The sequence below is a fragment of the Culicoides brevitarsis genome, chromosome 3 (genome assembly GCF_036172545.1).
Source record: "Culicoides brevitarsis isolate CSIRO-B50_1 chromosome 3, AGI_CSIRO_Cbre_v1, whole genome shotgun sequence".
Lineage (NCBI taxonomy): Eukaryota > Metazoa > Arthropoda > Insecta > Diptera > Ceratopogonidae > Culicoides > Culicoides brevitarsis.
The window spans coordinates 14,782,738-14,799,510 of NC_087087.1; the positions used below are offsets into that span (position 1 = coordinate 14,782,738).

The 16,773-nt window shown below is 27.7% G+C and overlaps 2 protein-coding genes across 2 annotated transcripts in view; both read right to left on the reverse strand.

Annotated features, from left to right (window-relative positions):
• Positions 1–16,773, reverse strand: part of LOC134833726 (BAG domain-containing protein Samui) — a 161,206-nt gene that overhangs the window by 25,552 nt on the left and 118,881 nt on the right. The window lies entirely within an intron of this gene.
• The window catches only part of LOC134834889 (octopamine receptor Oamb), a 30,593-nt gene that overhangs the window by 2,464 nt on the left and 11,356 nt on the right, over positions 1–16,773 (reverse strand). Inside the window, exon 3 of the mRNA XM_063849692.1 lies at positions 14,033–14,279. Within this exon, the coding sequence (XP_063705762.1) occupies positions 14,033–14,279 (247 nt within the window). The remainder of the gene's footprint in view (positions 1–14,032; positions 14,280–16,773) is intronic.

The window sequence follows — 16,773 nt, forward strand, 5'->3', positions numbered from 1 at the left end:
TTCTCTCTCTACTTACCCTACCAGCTGCGAACTATTCTATTCTACCGAACGTTCTAATTTATGTCTCCCGTGTGTGAAATGATGAAGGGAATGTTTTTAATTAAGTCTTTATTTCTATTAAATGCAACTCTTCTAACAAGGAAAAAAAATCGTTAATTGAACAAACTCCAGTTTTAGCAAACCTGGATGACCTGGATGGAAAACTAACGCCAATGCAATGATGATCGTAATAAAAATTTACTATTACTACACATAGCAAAAGATAAACTGCAGCAAATATTTATTTTATTTCATCCCGGACATTTATTTTTATTATTATGCACCTACCTCTCCCGAAAATAGAGATAAATAAAATAGTCCATAAAACGGAATGGGAGTAAAGTACATGAAAAATGGGTCAAAATCGACGTGGCATAGAGGAGTTAACGAAGGATAACAAACAATCAGTGTCGTCGACGGTAAACACAATTGACTTATGAAATGTTTATTTTTAGTTAAATAACAACGACTTTTTTTTGCTCTGTTTGTGAGCTGGCTCGAAATTGAACATCTGATTCCAAATACAAATAAATAGGAAAAAATAGAAGCTACAACTCTGCTGCTGTATGGAGATAGTGGGAAAGCGCAGACAATTTAAATTGTGTCTTTAAATAAATTTATTTTATTGCATTTTCTTTTGCTGCTTTCGTTTCGGGATGCAGAGTGGTTCAATTTTGGTAAGTAAAAAATTTAATGATTTTTTTTTTTTTTTTTTTTTTCAGGGGAACCGAATTTAGAAATGATTCTGGAAAAATTGGTAAGTATAAATTTTAAAAAATAAAAATATCATCTAATAATACCGAAAACAGCCTTCCTTTTATGGAAAAAAATTCTTAAACTAACTTTGAGACAAATTCTACGTTAAACCGTTGCATCAGTATTTTTAACTCAACCTGTGATATTATTGAGATTTTTTTTAACTAAATTGGCCCAATATTAAAAACTTTAACTGGGCTTGGGCTTGAAGAAAAATATCTTTCAACTAAACCTTCAATGGTTGAACAAACGAAGCCATATGATGCAAAAAGTACCTCAATTTGAATTGCACTGGTTGTAAACCACTGAAAACGCTTGAACAAAGTCGACGATATGACGACACACCTCCGTAATTTTTTTGTCTTCCAAAGGCAAAAATATCATCTTCCTACCTTCTGTTCCTAACTTATATTTAAGCCTTGTGAATTGCTACAACTGTAAAAGCCATTATTTTTATCTTTTTCATTTTAAAGTAATGTTTTTCCTCCTTTTACCATTTCTTTCGTTCTTTTTTCGCTCTCTAAACTAAATATAAGTTAGTGTGTGTCGTTAGAACAGAAAAAAGTAAAAAAAAAATAATATAAAACAAAATATCTTGTACAGATGCTTCGTTCGTTCATTTCCGAACACGATAAAAAAATAAATCAGTTTTTATTATTTTGTAAAGGTTTATTTAGAGGAAAAAAAGCGGTGGCTGAAATCAAAAGACCACAAGGTAAAAGTTGTGCGCTGCATTGAATGCAAAGTATTTCAATTATTTAACAAGATACAAAAGTTTGCACTCAAAAATGCATTTCTATTGACTATCTAAGACGATGCAGCAACTTTATGGTTTGTAAGAAAGAAAAAAAAGCTGAAACTTTTCACGGTATTCTGTCATAAACTCATAACATAATTCTGCTGCACTCACACTCTATTTATTTTTGTTATTTTCTTTAATTAAGAAAGTTTTCAGCAATCGTGATTTACGACAAAGTGCTGCAAGGATTTTTATCTCGCTGCTGTGCGAATTTTTTAGTTTTATTCAGTTTTTAAAGTTTAAAGCAAAATATCGTAAATTTTAAACAATTTTTTTTTGAATTGAGAAACTTAAATTTTTCACAGAATCCAAGTTGCACGAACCACAACTCGTAAAAGAAGAGAACGAACAAAAAATTGAACAATGTTTTGATAAGAAAAGCACGCAGAAAAATATTTTTATTGTATGAATTAACAATGAGGATAACAACGAATACGACGAAGACAACGACACGAGAGAGACAAAAGGAAAACATATCAGTCAGAATGCTTGCATTAACGATGACAACTTTGTTCATGCATGACAATTTAACAATGTTAAAGTTGTTCGGTTCCAAGTACAGAAGACAAAAAACAAAACAAAAAAAAAGTAGAAAATAAAACTTGATGACGTTGAAACACAAATTAGATTGTCATCTGCCCCTCCCCTGTAATCTAATTTCCACAGCGAACTTGTGACGTGGATTCCAACTGTATTGATTAACAAGTCATCAAAACGCAATCCAAATACCATCAATTTGAGTGCCGCTGCTACGACGCGCTGCTTTGATAAATATCATGTGGTAGAGATAATTGTCATCATCAGCCCACAATCACACACACAGAAAAAAAAGTCGAACAAATAAGAGTCGAAGAAGAAAAAAACACGCAAATGACAACCCCAATAAAAAAGTAAATAGTGAAGGCATCCGAAGAGACACGCAACTGGGAATTCACACAACAAAAGAAAAGGATGGAGAAACGTAAGAAGATGTTTTTGTCATTTTCCATTTATATTTATTATTTACTAATGTTTTTTTTTGTTTCTCTGTTATTTACACATCAATGTGTGTCGAATGAGATCGAGTACCCTATGAAGTGAAAAGAGATGAACTTTACATCAGGATTCAAGATACCAGGTTTGAAAAGTTTCAATTTATGATTTGGATTGCTTTGGACAAAAATTGATCATATTGTCCATTGTGAACTTGAAACTTAATTTGTATCATTTGTGACTTTGTTGAGAATCATCAATTACAACATTAAATTTTATCAAGCCATCTTGGATCCAGAGTGGCAACCATATAATCCCTCATTTTGCAAGGGCGGATCCAGGGTAATTTGGGCAACGAAACTAAATTTGTGTTCTTTTTTGCCCATCATGGAAGGCATTCATCTCTCATCTGCTATTTCGGATGGTAATGGGATGTTAATATCATTAAGGTTGGTTCATATTTTAAAGATGGATCTGCCACTTTTGTGGCAGAGAGAAAAGGAGATAGACGTGCTGGCGATATTCTGGATAATTTTGGAAAAATAAAGCGATTGTTTAATTAATTGATTGAGTTTTCATAGTTATTGGGGTTACAAGTTTAAAACCTTAATCCAAGTTAACCTGTGGTTTCGTGGATGGAGCTGTCGAACATTTTTTTACACATCGAGATTGTTTAGTTAAAGCCATTTTAATAGAAGTCCTACTTATATAACATTCGATCTTCCGGAGACCTGACAATATTGACATAAGAAATCTTATCGAATTAACAAAAATACAAAAAGTTGTAGGAGGCTCGAATATGGATTTGTCGTCTTCTGAATGAATTAATTAATCATTTTTTCTATCAACATTACCATAGATCCAATCAATCATATTTTGTTTGGCATTTCAAGGACTAAAACAATCAAATGGCAAAAGTAGATTCTCAGATAAATCATAGTCTCCTATACTCATTGAAGTAAGGGAAATTAATTAACATGGCTCAATGGCTTTTCTCATATTAAAGCTGAAAAGCTTTAAGCTTACTACTTGAGGGTTAAAATTCATCACTTTTTATTTCATAGGGTACCCGAATTTGTATATTTCAGTGCTTATTTGACACACAACACGAAAGATTTTGACTCTTCCATCGCTCGTCTGCCAAAAGAAGCACACCATCTGGCAAAATGTCATAATATTAATATAGATAACAACAAGTATTTATGAACAAACGCCTAGCTTCCTTATCGGTTAGTTGATTACAAATAACAATTTAACTCAAATTTTCTTCTCTATAAGAATATATTGATTGTGTTTCACGGTTTTTCTTTTGTAAATATTTTTATGAATATTATAATTTAGTGATTGGTCCGCCAAAGTGGATTTTTTTGGCGCCGCTTCGTGTGCTCGAATGTCTCATCAGCAGCGTGGAGAGACAATTACTGTTGTACGTCGCACACTCGATAGATGTTGTTCCTCCTCCTCCAGCAGCTGCTGATGCATCTTCGGGACTAAAAATGCTCGAACGTGATCGATTTTCGCCAGCAAAACTCGCCACAGATGCATTCGATGTGCCCACAGAAGTACTGAACGAGTGTCACCTGAACGTAGCAAAGTCATTCTCCATCGCTTCCAAATCATTTTCATCGTCGTCCGTGGAACGATGGTAGGTCGATGGGGCGATATTTTGTGCGAGCTTCGCTTTGAAAAATGGTATGTTAGCTGCCGTTGACTCGATAAGTACCCGTATACTCTTGTCCGTTTGTTTCGTACAAAAGATGATTTGTTTGAAGGCAATGCGGAAGTCATTGGAAAAGAGGGCGTAGATGAGTGGGTTGATTGCGGAATTGCAATATCCGAGCCAGAAGAGCACACTAAAGAGCAGATCTTCGATACAGTGATCACAAAAAGCTCGTATCACGTAGACCGTAAAGAAGGGACACCAACAAAAGATAAAAGCACCCACGATAATTCCCAAAGTTTTTGCAGCTTTTGTCTCGGTACGAAACTTTTTCACTTGGACTTTGATATTTCGCTTTCCCATTTTCTTGTGACGTCCCTGCGTTGACATTTCTCGACTCAAACAATCGTTATCCTGGCTATTGCTGTGCAACATTCCCTTGCTCTGATTTTTATTGCCACTCGTCGAGGAATTGTACAGACTTCCGCCTCGTTGTTGTTGCTGTTGCTGCTGTTGCTCATGCGAAGTCCCATGAGAACTTCCGCCGCCATACGATATCAAGTGCAATCGCCCAGAATTCATCGATGACGTTGGGCTCGGCGGTAATTGTTCTGCTGACGGGTAACTTATGGATATCTTAATCTTTTCGTGGCGACGAGATGCGGCAGTTGATGCTGTCGTCGTTGGGGGATTTTGACGATTGAAACTCGAATTACTGTTTTTCGATTTGTTGCTGCAGTCTTGGGGCTTGCCACGATGAATGCGCAGCAAAACGGGAGCATCGTCAAATTGCTCGTTAAATGCACCTTTTTGCTTGCCGCCTGAAACGAGACGAGAAAACGGAAAAAATGCCAAAAAATATATGAGTGAAAGCTCGTAAAAAGCAATGCAATGAAATTGTGAAAACTAGAAACCAGGCGTCTCCATTTTTTTACAATTTCATTGCAAAATTTAATTTTTTAGGGGTACGTGTTACTTTTTACTTTTAGAAAAAATCAATTGAAGGAATTATCAGATTTTGCACTGGGTTAAATTTTTTTAGAGCGGTTTTGACTTTAATTTACATTTTTTTTTTATCTTAAATTTTTCACAAAGGATTTTTTGCCTAATTCAGCTCTTTAGAAAATACGGGACCCAACTTTTTTCTTTAACGAAAATTTTTGAACCCAGTGCAAATTTTGACAATTTTCAACTTTTTAATTTTTAAAAAAGTTAAAAATTAACACGTTTGTCTATTTTATTTAAAAAAAAATATTCCGAATTTATTTAATTTTTATAAAAAGCGACTATTATATGCAAACAAAAATCTTATTCTTAAATATTTTATTCAGATTCTTGCCAAAAAATAGAAAACATTAAAAAGTTAAAATTGTGAAAGAATTTTGGAAAAAGGAATTTTTAGTGAAAATTTTCTCTCAAAAGTGCATCAAAATACAAATAATTGCAAAATGCTTCTAATATGTTGCAAACAATGTACAAAAAGAACATAAAATGTTAAAAAAAGAAAAAAAAAACTTATGGGAATACTTACTTTTTGAAGGTATTTAAATGCATTCACACACATGTTACTTGAGGATAATTGTGCTTGCGTGTTGTTACAAATTTCTTTCAAAATATTTATTATTACAGAAAAACTCTTTAAAATACTTTTTTTTTTAATTAATTTACTGTTAAGAAAAAATATTATAAAATTTTCACAATTTTCTAACACACAAAAAAAGTTTTAAAAAGAAAAAAAAATCTACAAGTTTTTTAAGTAAAATATGACCTTCCCTTAAGAACGCCCTAAAAATGCTTGTTTACGGTCTATAATTACAAATTTGCATTTCGCGTAATTTATACAAGTTATTAATACAATAGAGAGGAAAAGTAGTGAAAAAACAAGTAAAAAGTTATAATTTTAACACATTTACATTAAATTTATTGAGTAATTATTGTTCATAATTTTCCATTTCATTTCAGGATATGGGTGACATGCTTCATACACGGGGAATTTTTTTTTTATATTTTTCGAAAGAGAAAGAGAGAAAAAATACAGAAATCAGTGTGCAAAAAAAGTTCGTTTAGCCTCCAGTGTTTTTATTGCAACAAGAACAAAAGTCATAAAATAAAAGTCGCACGCCTGCTCACACTTTTAATCTGATTTCAAGATAAATAAAGCAGTTATTATGTTTTTCTTTCGTCGCGTTTATGGCGTTTAATAGAATATTATTTGTCGCTACTGACTCACAAACTCATACTATACGGAAACTAAGACGATAAAAATTTATAACCGTGCATTTATATTGCCGTGACAAAGAAATATTGCAATTCACATAAATCGTGTGTGTATGTGACAAGAAACAATCATAAATGAACAGCGAACGACGATGATAACGCCTCCCATTTGAGTTTGTCGTTGGAGCGAACGAAGCGATGTGGCGGAAAGTTGTCAAAGAGAGCACATATCAGCAGCCATCTAAGTAACACTTGGGATTTGTTGTTGATGTTTTAATAAAAAATATATACTTGTGTGAATGGGGAAATAACTAGCGATGGGACGTCATTAACGGGAATTTTTGTTAATGGAGATGGTAATAAGAGCGTATTTTATGAGTATAATTAACAAACTTCAGTTTCTTAAATAAGAAATTTTCGTTTTTTTTTAAACAAATTTCGATATTTTAGTTTTGATTTTCATATCTACAAAATTTTATTTGAATTTTTTAAAGGTTAAATTTTATGCCTATGACTTATGTTTTTTTCTACCAAATTTTTCTGAGATATTTTCTACTAAAAAAAAATTAAAAATTTAATTATAAAGGCCTAAAATTATGCAATCAATTTCATTTTCAAATTTTGGCAATTTTCTATAATATTTTACGATTTTTCTAAATTTTATCAGTGCAAAAACCTTCAGATGACTTTAACGGAATCTTTTAAATAAATAAGAAAGTAGTTCGAAGAGCAAAATTGAGTTATTGCGTTACAAATTTCGTATGGTTTTAAAAAAATAGCGACCTCTAGCGGGAATTTTACTTTCTTTGTTTTTTTTTATTTAAAATATCAATTACAAAAATAATTATTTAATTTATTATTAGTATTTTAATATTTAATATTTAAAAATTTTAAGCATAACATTCTACATGCTTAATTTAATTTTTTTTATTTATTTAAAAATTTTAAAAAATTAATTTAATTAAATTTCATTTAATAATTATTTATTTATTTAATTTATTTTAATTATAATTTATTTAATTAATAAATTAAATTTAAAAAAAGAGTTTTTTCTAATTAAAATACGCAATAAATCTGAAAAATTATTTTAATAAATTTTAATAATTTGACTTTTTCTTAAATTTTTAGTACAGAAACCTTCTTTGAGCTAATATGAGCAACCAAAAATTTAATACTGACAAATTTGATGAAAAAAGTTTAAGTTATTGCGTTACATAAATTTATATACAACAGCGCCATCTACCGGATATTTTTTTGTTTTCACCAAAAATTGGAGATTTTGAGGTCAATATTTATATTTTTTTATTAAATTTTGTTAATTAATTAAAATTTATAAAAGAAAATATTATAAAAATTAATTAAATTAAGAAGTTAAATCTAATCACATTAATTTTACTTTAAATTAAATTTAATTTTTTTTTAATTAATAAAAATTATTAAATTAATTAATTTATTTAAATTAAAAATTTTAAAAATTAATTAAATTAATAAGATAAATTTAATCAAATTAATTTTACTTTAAATTTAATTATTTTTTTTTTTTTTAATTCAAAAATTGTAAATAATTCATGTAAATATTTTTCATTGTTTAAAATTTTAACTTTAAATAACATAAAATTTCTTTCAAACTATTCATATTTCAACATGATTCAACTACATTAAATCGCAATTTCAATAAAGCAAAGTCAATAGTCAGCAGACAGACATCATTAATCATAAGAAAAATCACCTCAACTCGTCTCTCTTTATAGCGCTACTGCGATTTTATCACGAAATCACGCAAGAATGTTGTTAAAGCGAAACGAGCTGCATATGTGACACACACACATCCGCACATTTTCTCCATGATGATGATAGTTATAATATTATGTGATTTTTCTCGTTAGCTTGGGACTTTAGACACACAAAAATAAATTGAATTGAGTCGTGAGTCATGTAGTCCTCGTAAAACTTTTATTTTTGCACTCTTTCCTTGTTTTTTTAGCAGTTTGAGCTGTTTGCAAATAAAGCGGGTTCCAGGTGCGATAAAATCAAAGCCATCATCATGAGTGATAGTAAAAGATTTCTTCAAACATTCGTCATGCTGCTGTCGTCATCACACATGGGTTACAACTTTTTCTCATGTATTTACCCGGAAAAAGATGCGATATGGGCCACGTTTTGTGAAGATACTAAAAAAAGGAGGGATTTTTATTACCAATCGTTAAAACAAGTCTTTTGGCATGAAATGAGGATGTTCGTCTCAAAAAGGTACATTTTTACTCTAATTGTGATGGCGATCTAATTAAATTCAGATTTCCGAGTATTTTGTGTCCAGAGCGCAAAAAAAAATCTGAAAGCATTTAAATTGAATTTGTCTTCCCACACAATTATGATAATCAAGTTTTCCATTCATTTCGGGAATGGACTGCCATCTCTCCGGTGTGTAATTATAAAATTTTTGTTCGTCGTAATTCAATTCTTTTCACGTCTCTCGCTTTTATGTTAAAAACAAATCTCTAAAAATATTTCAAGTATTTTTGCACTAAATCTCAGTTTGCAACAAAAATTCTCCTTTTCACAAATTCATAGACAGAAAAGTTTTTTCAAACATATTCAAAGTTATTATTATTAAACATATAATGCAGACGGAAAATAATGAATTTGTAATTTAATAAAGAAGTAAGAGAAGTGAGCGTATGGAGAAACAATTTGACACACAAAACAAAGCATATGTGAATGTCATTCATACAAGTTTGTTGTGTGAAAATTGTTTCGATTCATTTTAATGTCTCTTTTGTCTAAGTTTGTGCTTTTTTTTTGGCGTAAATGAGTTACAAGTTGAAGTGAGACTCAAAGGATTTTTTTCTTTATTTTGATACGTTAAATAAAATTTACGTATAATTTATTTACAGAAAATTTTTATTTTTGGTAAATTTTAAAGTTTTATTTTAAATAAAAAAAAAATAATAATTTATTTTATTTTTAGAATTTTAAAATTATTTCACTTAAATTTGAAAAAAAATTAAATTAAATTAATTTTTTTAAAAAAATTAAAATCTATTTAAAATTGTAAAAAAGTTTTTGCAATTTTTTAAATTTATTTTTGTAAATTTTTAAGATTTTATTTTTTATTAAAATAAATAATTTTATTTTATTTAATTTATTATTCTAATTTATTTTTATTTAATTTTTAAAAAAATAATTAAATTAAAACAAAAATTAAAAATCCAATTCAAATTTGCAAGTAATTTTATTTGAATTTAAAAAATAATTTAATAAATAAATTTTCATTAATTTTATCTTGTTTTTATTTAATTTTAATTTAATTTTTAAAAAATATTTTTTTGAATTAGGGTCAGTTACCAGTTGTTCAATATTAACGAGACGCTGACAGAAATTAAGGAAAATATACATGAAAATTAACATTTTCGTGAAAAGTATCGATTGAATTGGTAAATTTGGACCTTTTTCTGTCTAATACGATGTATTTTAACCAAAAAATATTAATTTTTCCCTAAATTAAAGCGATTTTAAAAAGTCCTATTTTTTAGTAGTTTTTGAACACTCGTGATAGTTGTTGAACACCCTTGTGTAGTTTACTGAACAGCAGTTTTTTGATCGATTTAGTGCCTAAAATTCAGAAAAAAGGACTCGCACATCGTTTTTAGGCGTCTATTTATTGATTTAGATCGATTTCTCAAGAAATTTTTTTCATTTCTCGTGAAAAAATCATAAAATACGAATTTGCTTATTTTTCGACTTTTCTCACTAAAATGATTAATTTTTTGACGAAAAATTGATGTTTTATTACTTTTTTGATTATTTTCTTTCAAAATAAGCTCAAAAACATTTGAAAATTGAAAAACAAAATTTTTGGTCAAATCCGTCACTTTTTTGCACGTACCCTTACTCGTTCAATGATGTGTTCAAAAACTGCTAAAAAGCGTTCAAAAACTGTTAAAAACTGTTAGTTTCAATTAAAAAAAGTATAAAATTTCTCAAAAATTTAATTTAAAAAAATAAATATGATTAATTTAATTATTTTAAATTGTTTTTTTCATAAATATTTGATAATTTTTTAATTTTAATTTAATGAAAATTTAATTTTTTTTTTTTAATTTTTTTATTTTTAATAAAATTTTAATTTTTTATTTAATTCTTAAAAAATTAAAATAAATATAAAAATTAAAAAATAATTTTTTTAACAAAAATTTAAAAAAAAACTTCAACAAAATAACAATGAACTATCTGTCACTAATGAAATTTTCCAGAAAAAAAAATAACAAAAGAAAATCCGAATGAAAGGAAAAAAAAGAATTCCCGTAATAATGATGTAACCGGATTAAACAAAGATAAAACTCGTTTGCAAAAGAATTTTTCCAGGCCAGTTCACTAAACAAGTTTATTCACATATAATCTTAATTACGACACTCACACAACACACACGCTTCGTTTCTTTTCCCATTTGTAACATTCTCTCCCTTATTATTATTATTATTTCCAGGCGCACACATTGCAAGAACTTTCAATTGTTTTAAGTATTTAATTTCATGTGTAAGCACATTTGTTGCCTCCTGGCATCTGGCTGGCACGCTAGCAGTTTGATTACCTCCAAGCCACGCAAAAATATCGCTTTTTGAAATTAATTAACTTTGTGTGCGAGTCAAAAAGCGTGTGTGTCGAAAGGAGTAACTGATGTGCATATTCCGCGAGAGAGCGCAAAAGTGTGTAGGCTGAAAACCATTAACACTGCGCGCGGGAGATTTTGATAAAGAACAACGCGTTATTTTATTTATTATCACTCACAAAGTCACAGCGAAATTTTTCGCAGATAAATGAGCGTTACTGAAGAGATATCATAAAAAAAGAGGGAGATAATGATGTTCCTTTTTTGATTGTGTAAATAAAATTCCAGGGATTTAACCGACGATGCCGCCAAAAAAACTGAAACATTTAAAATAGATAATAGCTTTTTAAGCATATTTTATAACATTAATAAAATGTAAAAAGGAAAAACAGTTTTTATCGCTTTTTTTCTTGCTTTTTGAGACGTTCTTGGCTTGTTTATGATTCCCAAATAACATTTTTTTAAGACATCTCGTTTTACTGCGGTTTCCGTAAACCGCATTTCAGTTTCTTCGCATTTGAACTTTTTGTCTGTCTGTTTCGTTCGTTAAACTTTGAGATTAACCAAAGAGTCTTAAGAGAGTTTTTAAATTTGATATTTTCCTTTACTTTAAAAAAATTAATTAAAAGTTTTAAAATTTTTATATATCAAAAAAAAAATATTTTATATATGAAAAATTCGAAAATAAATCATTGAAATTCAGGAAAAATCCAAAAATATTAAATTTTTGACAACATAAAAAAATGTACATTTTCGAGGAAAATTTTGGAAAATCAGTATTTTAAAAAATTTAAAATAAAATCTTAAAGAAAATTTAAAAAACTAAAATTAAAAAAATTAAATATAAAAAAAAATTATTGGAAAACTAATGAAAAATAAAAAAAATTGTAATTCAAAAAATATAAAAATTTTGAAATATTGAAAAAATTATTTTTATAAAAAAAATAAAAAATAATTAAAAACCTTTGGAAAAAAGACAGAACTTTATTGAAAAATTTAAAATGTTAAAAAATCCTAAAAATCTAAACATAAAAAAAAATTAAAGAAAATTTATGGAAATTCTAAGAAAATAACGGAAAATTCATGAAAAATCAAAATATAAAAATTTAGGAAAATTTGAAAGAAATTTTTTAATTTCATAAAAAAATATAATTTAACATTTTTTTAAAGTTTGAAGATAAGTAAGGAAAAATTGAAGAAAATATATGAAAATTAAAAAAAAAAATCGAAAAAACTCATAAAAAATTAAATTAATCTAAAAACATATTCGAAAAAAATCAAATAAAATTTTAGAAAAATTTGAAAAACTCAAAAATTCGGAAAAAAAGAAAATTTTATTAAAAAAAACAATAATAAGAAAAAAAGTATTCCGAAAATTATAAAAAATGAAATTATTTTTAAATAAAGAAAAAAATTTATAAGAACTCAACAATAAATAAATTTTAAGAAAATTCAAGGAAAATTCATGAAAAATCGCAATATTCGATTCAAAAAAATTTGAAGAAAAATCTTAAATGTTTACATTTTAAGTAAGAAAATATATCAAAATTTAAATAAAAATTTAAAGAAAAATTAGAAACTCTCATGAATGATAGAAGATAATGAAAAATTAAATAATTCTAAAAAAAATTTAAAAAAAATCAAATCAAAAATTAAAGGAAAACTCGGGAAACTTATTGAAAATTAAAGAAAACTTTAAGTTTAAACAAAATCTAGAAATTATAAAAAATCAAATTAACCTCGAAAAATCTTAAAAAATGATAGAAATTCAACAAAAAAAAATTAAGAAAATTCAAGGAAAATTCGGAAAATTTTTCCACAATTTTTTACTCAATTTTTTTTAATACAATATCATCTTTCAAAAGCATCTCATATTTTTTTTTCTCCCTCTCTACATAATTCATTCACTTTTTACGACGGATGAAGATGCGAAATTATTTCATGCGAAAAAAATGTCAATAACCCTCAATTACGTATAATTTTTTCGACGATAACATGACATTTGATGAACATACAATTAATGATTGTTTTATCTCACACACACACAGACAACAAACACATCAAAAAGGCCCCCTGGATGCTTTTTTTGTGTCATTGACGTCGCGTCTCGCCTCTTCGTTTTTCACTCAATTAATCGGTTAAATTAAAAGTTGATGACTTGTCTGCTGTTCATTTTTTACTCCGCGCACGAGATGATTAAGTTTTAAGTGATTTAATTAGTGAAACCACGCTAATGACCTTTGTACAAGGAAATTTTCGTTCTAAATAGTTCTAAAAGTTCATGAAAGAAGAAAATGTTTTAAGAAGGAAGTTTAATGAGTAAAAGGGAAGAATTTCTAAAAAAATACAAAAATTTTTGTGCAAAACATTAAAACCTTTGTCTCTTACGGTTTTTGATTTTTTTTGGCTTTCGTCTAATTTTTTTTTTTTGACTTTTTCTAAAGTTTTTCTAAATTTACAGAAACAACAAGAAAAAAGTCGACGTAAATGGAGGAAAAAATCTAGAAGGAAGTAGAAGATTAGAGAAAAAGGGAAACACTAAGAAATGTTAAAATACAAGAAAAAAACAAAAAAAATTGGTCAATTTCCATCAAATCGTTTGTGAGAATCGGGGGTTCGAGTGCTAAATTCATTACGACATGACATGACACAAAAATCTTCGGAACAAAAAAAAAGAACGTAAAAAGGAGTCGAGTGTCTTCTAGCAAAACGTTTGTGTTATCGTGTCGTGCTCACAGCAATAAATTTCAAAGGGGACCAAGGATTTATCGAGTGAATAAAGTAAGTACTTCTATAATAATAACGGAAAAAGGGTCTCTATGGATTTTTTTTTTTTGACTGAGATACTAAAAATGGTCTTTCTAGGTCAAATTTATTACTCTAAAAATGAGGGAGGAAGGAAGGAAAACTAACGTTTCTAGCAAATATCTCTAAAATAATAAAAATTATCATTTTTAATTGGAAACAATTAATTTCTTACCTTTTGTTGTGCGAAATCCCTGATTAATGGCCCGTGTCGTGCGTACCGCTGCCCGATAGATGCGCCAGTAGAAGAACAGCATAACGAACATTGGAATGTAAAAGGATCCGAATGCGGAATAGACGACGTAGCCAGCGTCGTTTGTTAACTCGCATGTCCACTGGCACGGCGGATTTATTGCAGGAAGAATTGTTGGCTCGTACAGTGAGTAATTTGTATAATTGCTAAAACTAATTTCAGATGGCACCTGGAAAATTTGCAAAAAAAAAATAGAGTTGAAATTTTAATGAAACAGGAGAGAAAAATTTTTATGAGAATTAAATTTGAGCGCTCTTTCAAAAAAAAAAAATAGTAAATCCAATTTTTAATTAAAAAAAAAATTAAAAAAATAAATAAAATTACAAATTAAAAAAAATATTAATTTTTCAATAATAAAATATAAATTTTTTTCATTTTCTAAATTTTTTTAACTTTTAAATAATCCACTTTTCAATTTTTATTATTTAATTTTTTTAATTCAAATTTTTAAAAATAATTTAATTTGATTAAATTCAAATAATTTTTAAATTTTTTAATATAATTATTAAATTAAATTTAATAAAATAATTTTATTAATTAAATAAAAAAAAATCAAAATTATATGATTTTTGAAAATTATTTGTAAATTTAATATTTAAATTTTTTTTAAAAAAAAATTATTTATTTTTAATTTTTATTTAATTTAAGTAATTTTAATGTAAAAAAATTGTGAAAATATAAATATTTTTCCATTTTTTGTCACAATTTAATTTAAGTTTTAATTTTATAAATTTTTAAATTAATTAATTAAATTACAAAATATTATTTTTTAATTGAAAGTGATAAGTTATTTTTGTTTAATTTTTTTATAAATTAATTTTTAATTTACTAAATAATTAAATTAATAATTAATTTATTAATTAATTAATAATAATTAATTTAATTTTATTAATTTTTTTTTTTAATTTAATTATATTTTATTTATAATTTTTTTTATTTTGATTAATTATTTTTTGAATTTTTTTAAACGTTTCTGTAAGTTTGTTTTATTTCACATTTTTTTAGAACAATGCATCGAAAAAAAATTAATTACACTAAAAAATGCTAATTCCGTCAAAGAGGTAAGAAAAAAGTTTCACAGCAGCTTTTTATTTACTCTTTTAACTTTTTCCTCTTTTTTTCACTTCAAGCCCACACAAAAACGACGCCTGCACTCCAGCAAAACGTACTAAAAGCAAAACATAAAGTGCAAAAGAAAGATAAGCACTAAACAAGGAAGAAAAGCAAAAAAAGAATTTATTCACTTTTAAAATTGAAATTAAAATGCTGGTAGCTACAATGCAACGGCATGCGGAGAATGATGCAATTCAAATAATTATCATTTCAAGGAAATGTCTCTGCTGAGATTAAAAAATGTTCCAGCAGTGTCGTCTTGCTGTCAGCTTTAAGTGCAAGAAAACGATGTACACGCGCGCAGCACAAAAAAAAATAAAAATAAATGAGAATATGAAGAAAACGATAAAACTAATGACCAAGAACAGCATTTTTTCCACATTTTTTTTTTGCTTCTTTTCCTCTCGACATTTTCTTTCTTTCGTTTTTTTTCTCTCACCGAGGGATATAACATTAATTGCATCACATTAAATGGAACATTTTAGATTTTACAACTCGGATAATTACGTGAAAAATGACGTCAAAGGATTTCTTGTCATAAATTTCTCGGGAAAAAAAACTTGTGATTTTTTAAAAGGATTGCAGGATTTTTGCGGAAATGGATCATAAACCGTTAGAGTAAAACGGCGGTGTTGCGCTAATTGAATTGAGGAAGAAAAAAAAAGAGTAAACGAGATAGTGGCGATTGTACATGTTGTAAGCGGTTAAGAGGAAAAAGGTGATAGACAATAATAATCTCTGTCTAACACGGATAAGGACTATAAAATAAAACGAATTGCCCCACTCTACCGATTAACTTTATTGAGCGGAAAAGTGGATGAAATATTTCTTAACAATGGTCGAGGAGGTTTAATTTCGTCTTAGGCAGGTGTGAAGGGCTGTAGGAGGGCAATATGAGGGCATTGCCCAGTTGAAACTTTTTATCAAGAAATTTTTTTGCCCTTTATTTACCCGACTTGAAATTTTCATTAACATGGGCAAAGTTTACAATTTTGGGCTAAAGAAAGATATTTTGCCCATTTTGCCCAATCATTGCCCATTTCTACAAAAACTCGATTTTTAAGAACAATTTGTTAACTTTTGACCTCAATGAAGAGTTAATTCCTGCACATTTATTGCCCATATCCTTTAAATTATTAATCATCAAGACTAACTTTTCAAATTTTGGGCAGGTTTGCCCATTTCTTGCCCTTTTCTTCATAAATTTTATTGTCAAGAATAATTTTCTAAATTTTAGTTTAAGAAGAGTTTATTTATTAATTTATCACCCATTTTTTCATACTTTTGATCATAAAGGGCAGTTTTAGGGTTAATAGAGAAGTTTTGCCCAATTGCTGCCCATCTCTTCAAAATATCTTAAGTCAAGTTTCTATATAAAACTTTTCTGAACTTTTTCAAAGGCTCAATAATTAAAAGCATAAATTTGGGCAATTATGCCCATTTATTGCCCTTTTCTCTAAAACTTTATTAATTAAAGGAAATTTCTTGTAAATTTGGTTTGATTGTTACCAATCATTGATATTTTCTTCAAAAAATTACAAATCGAATAA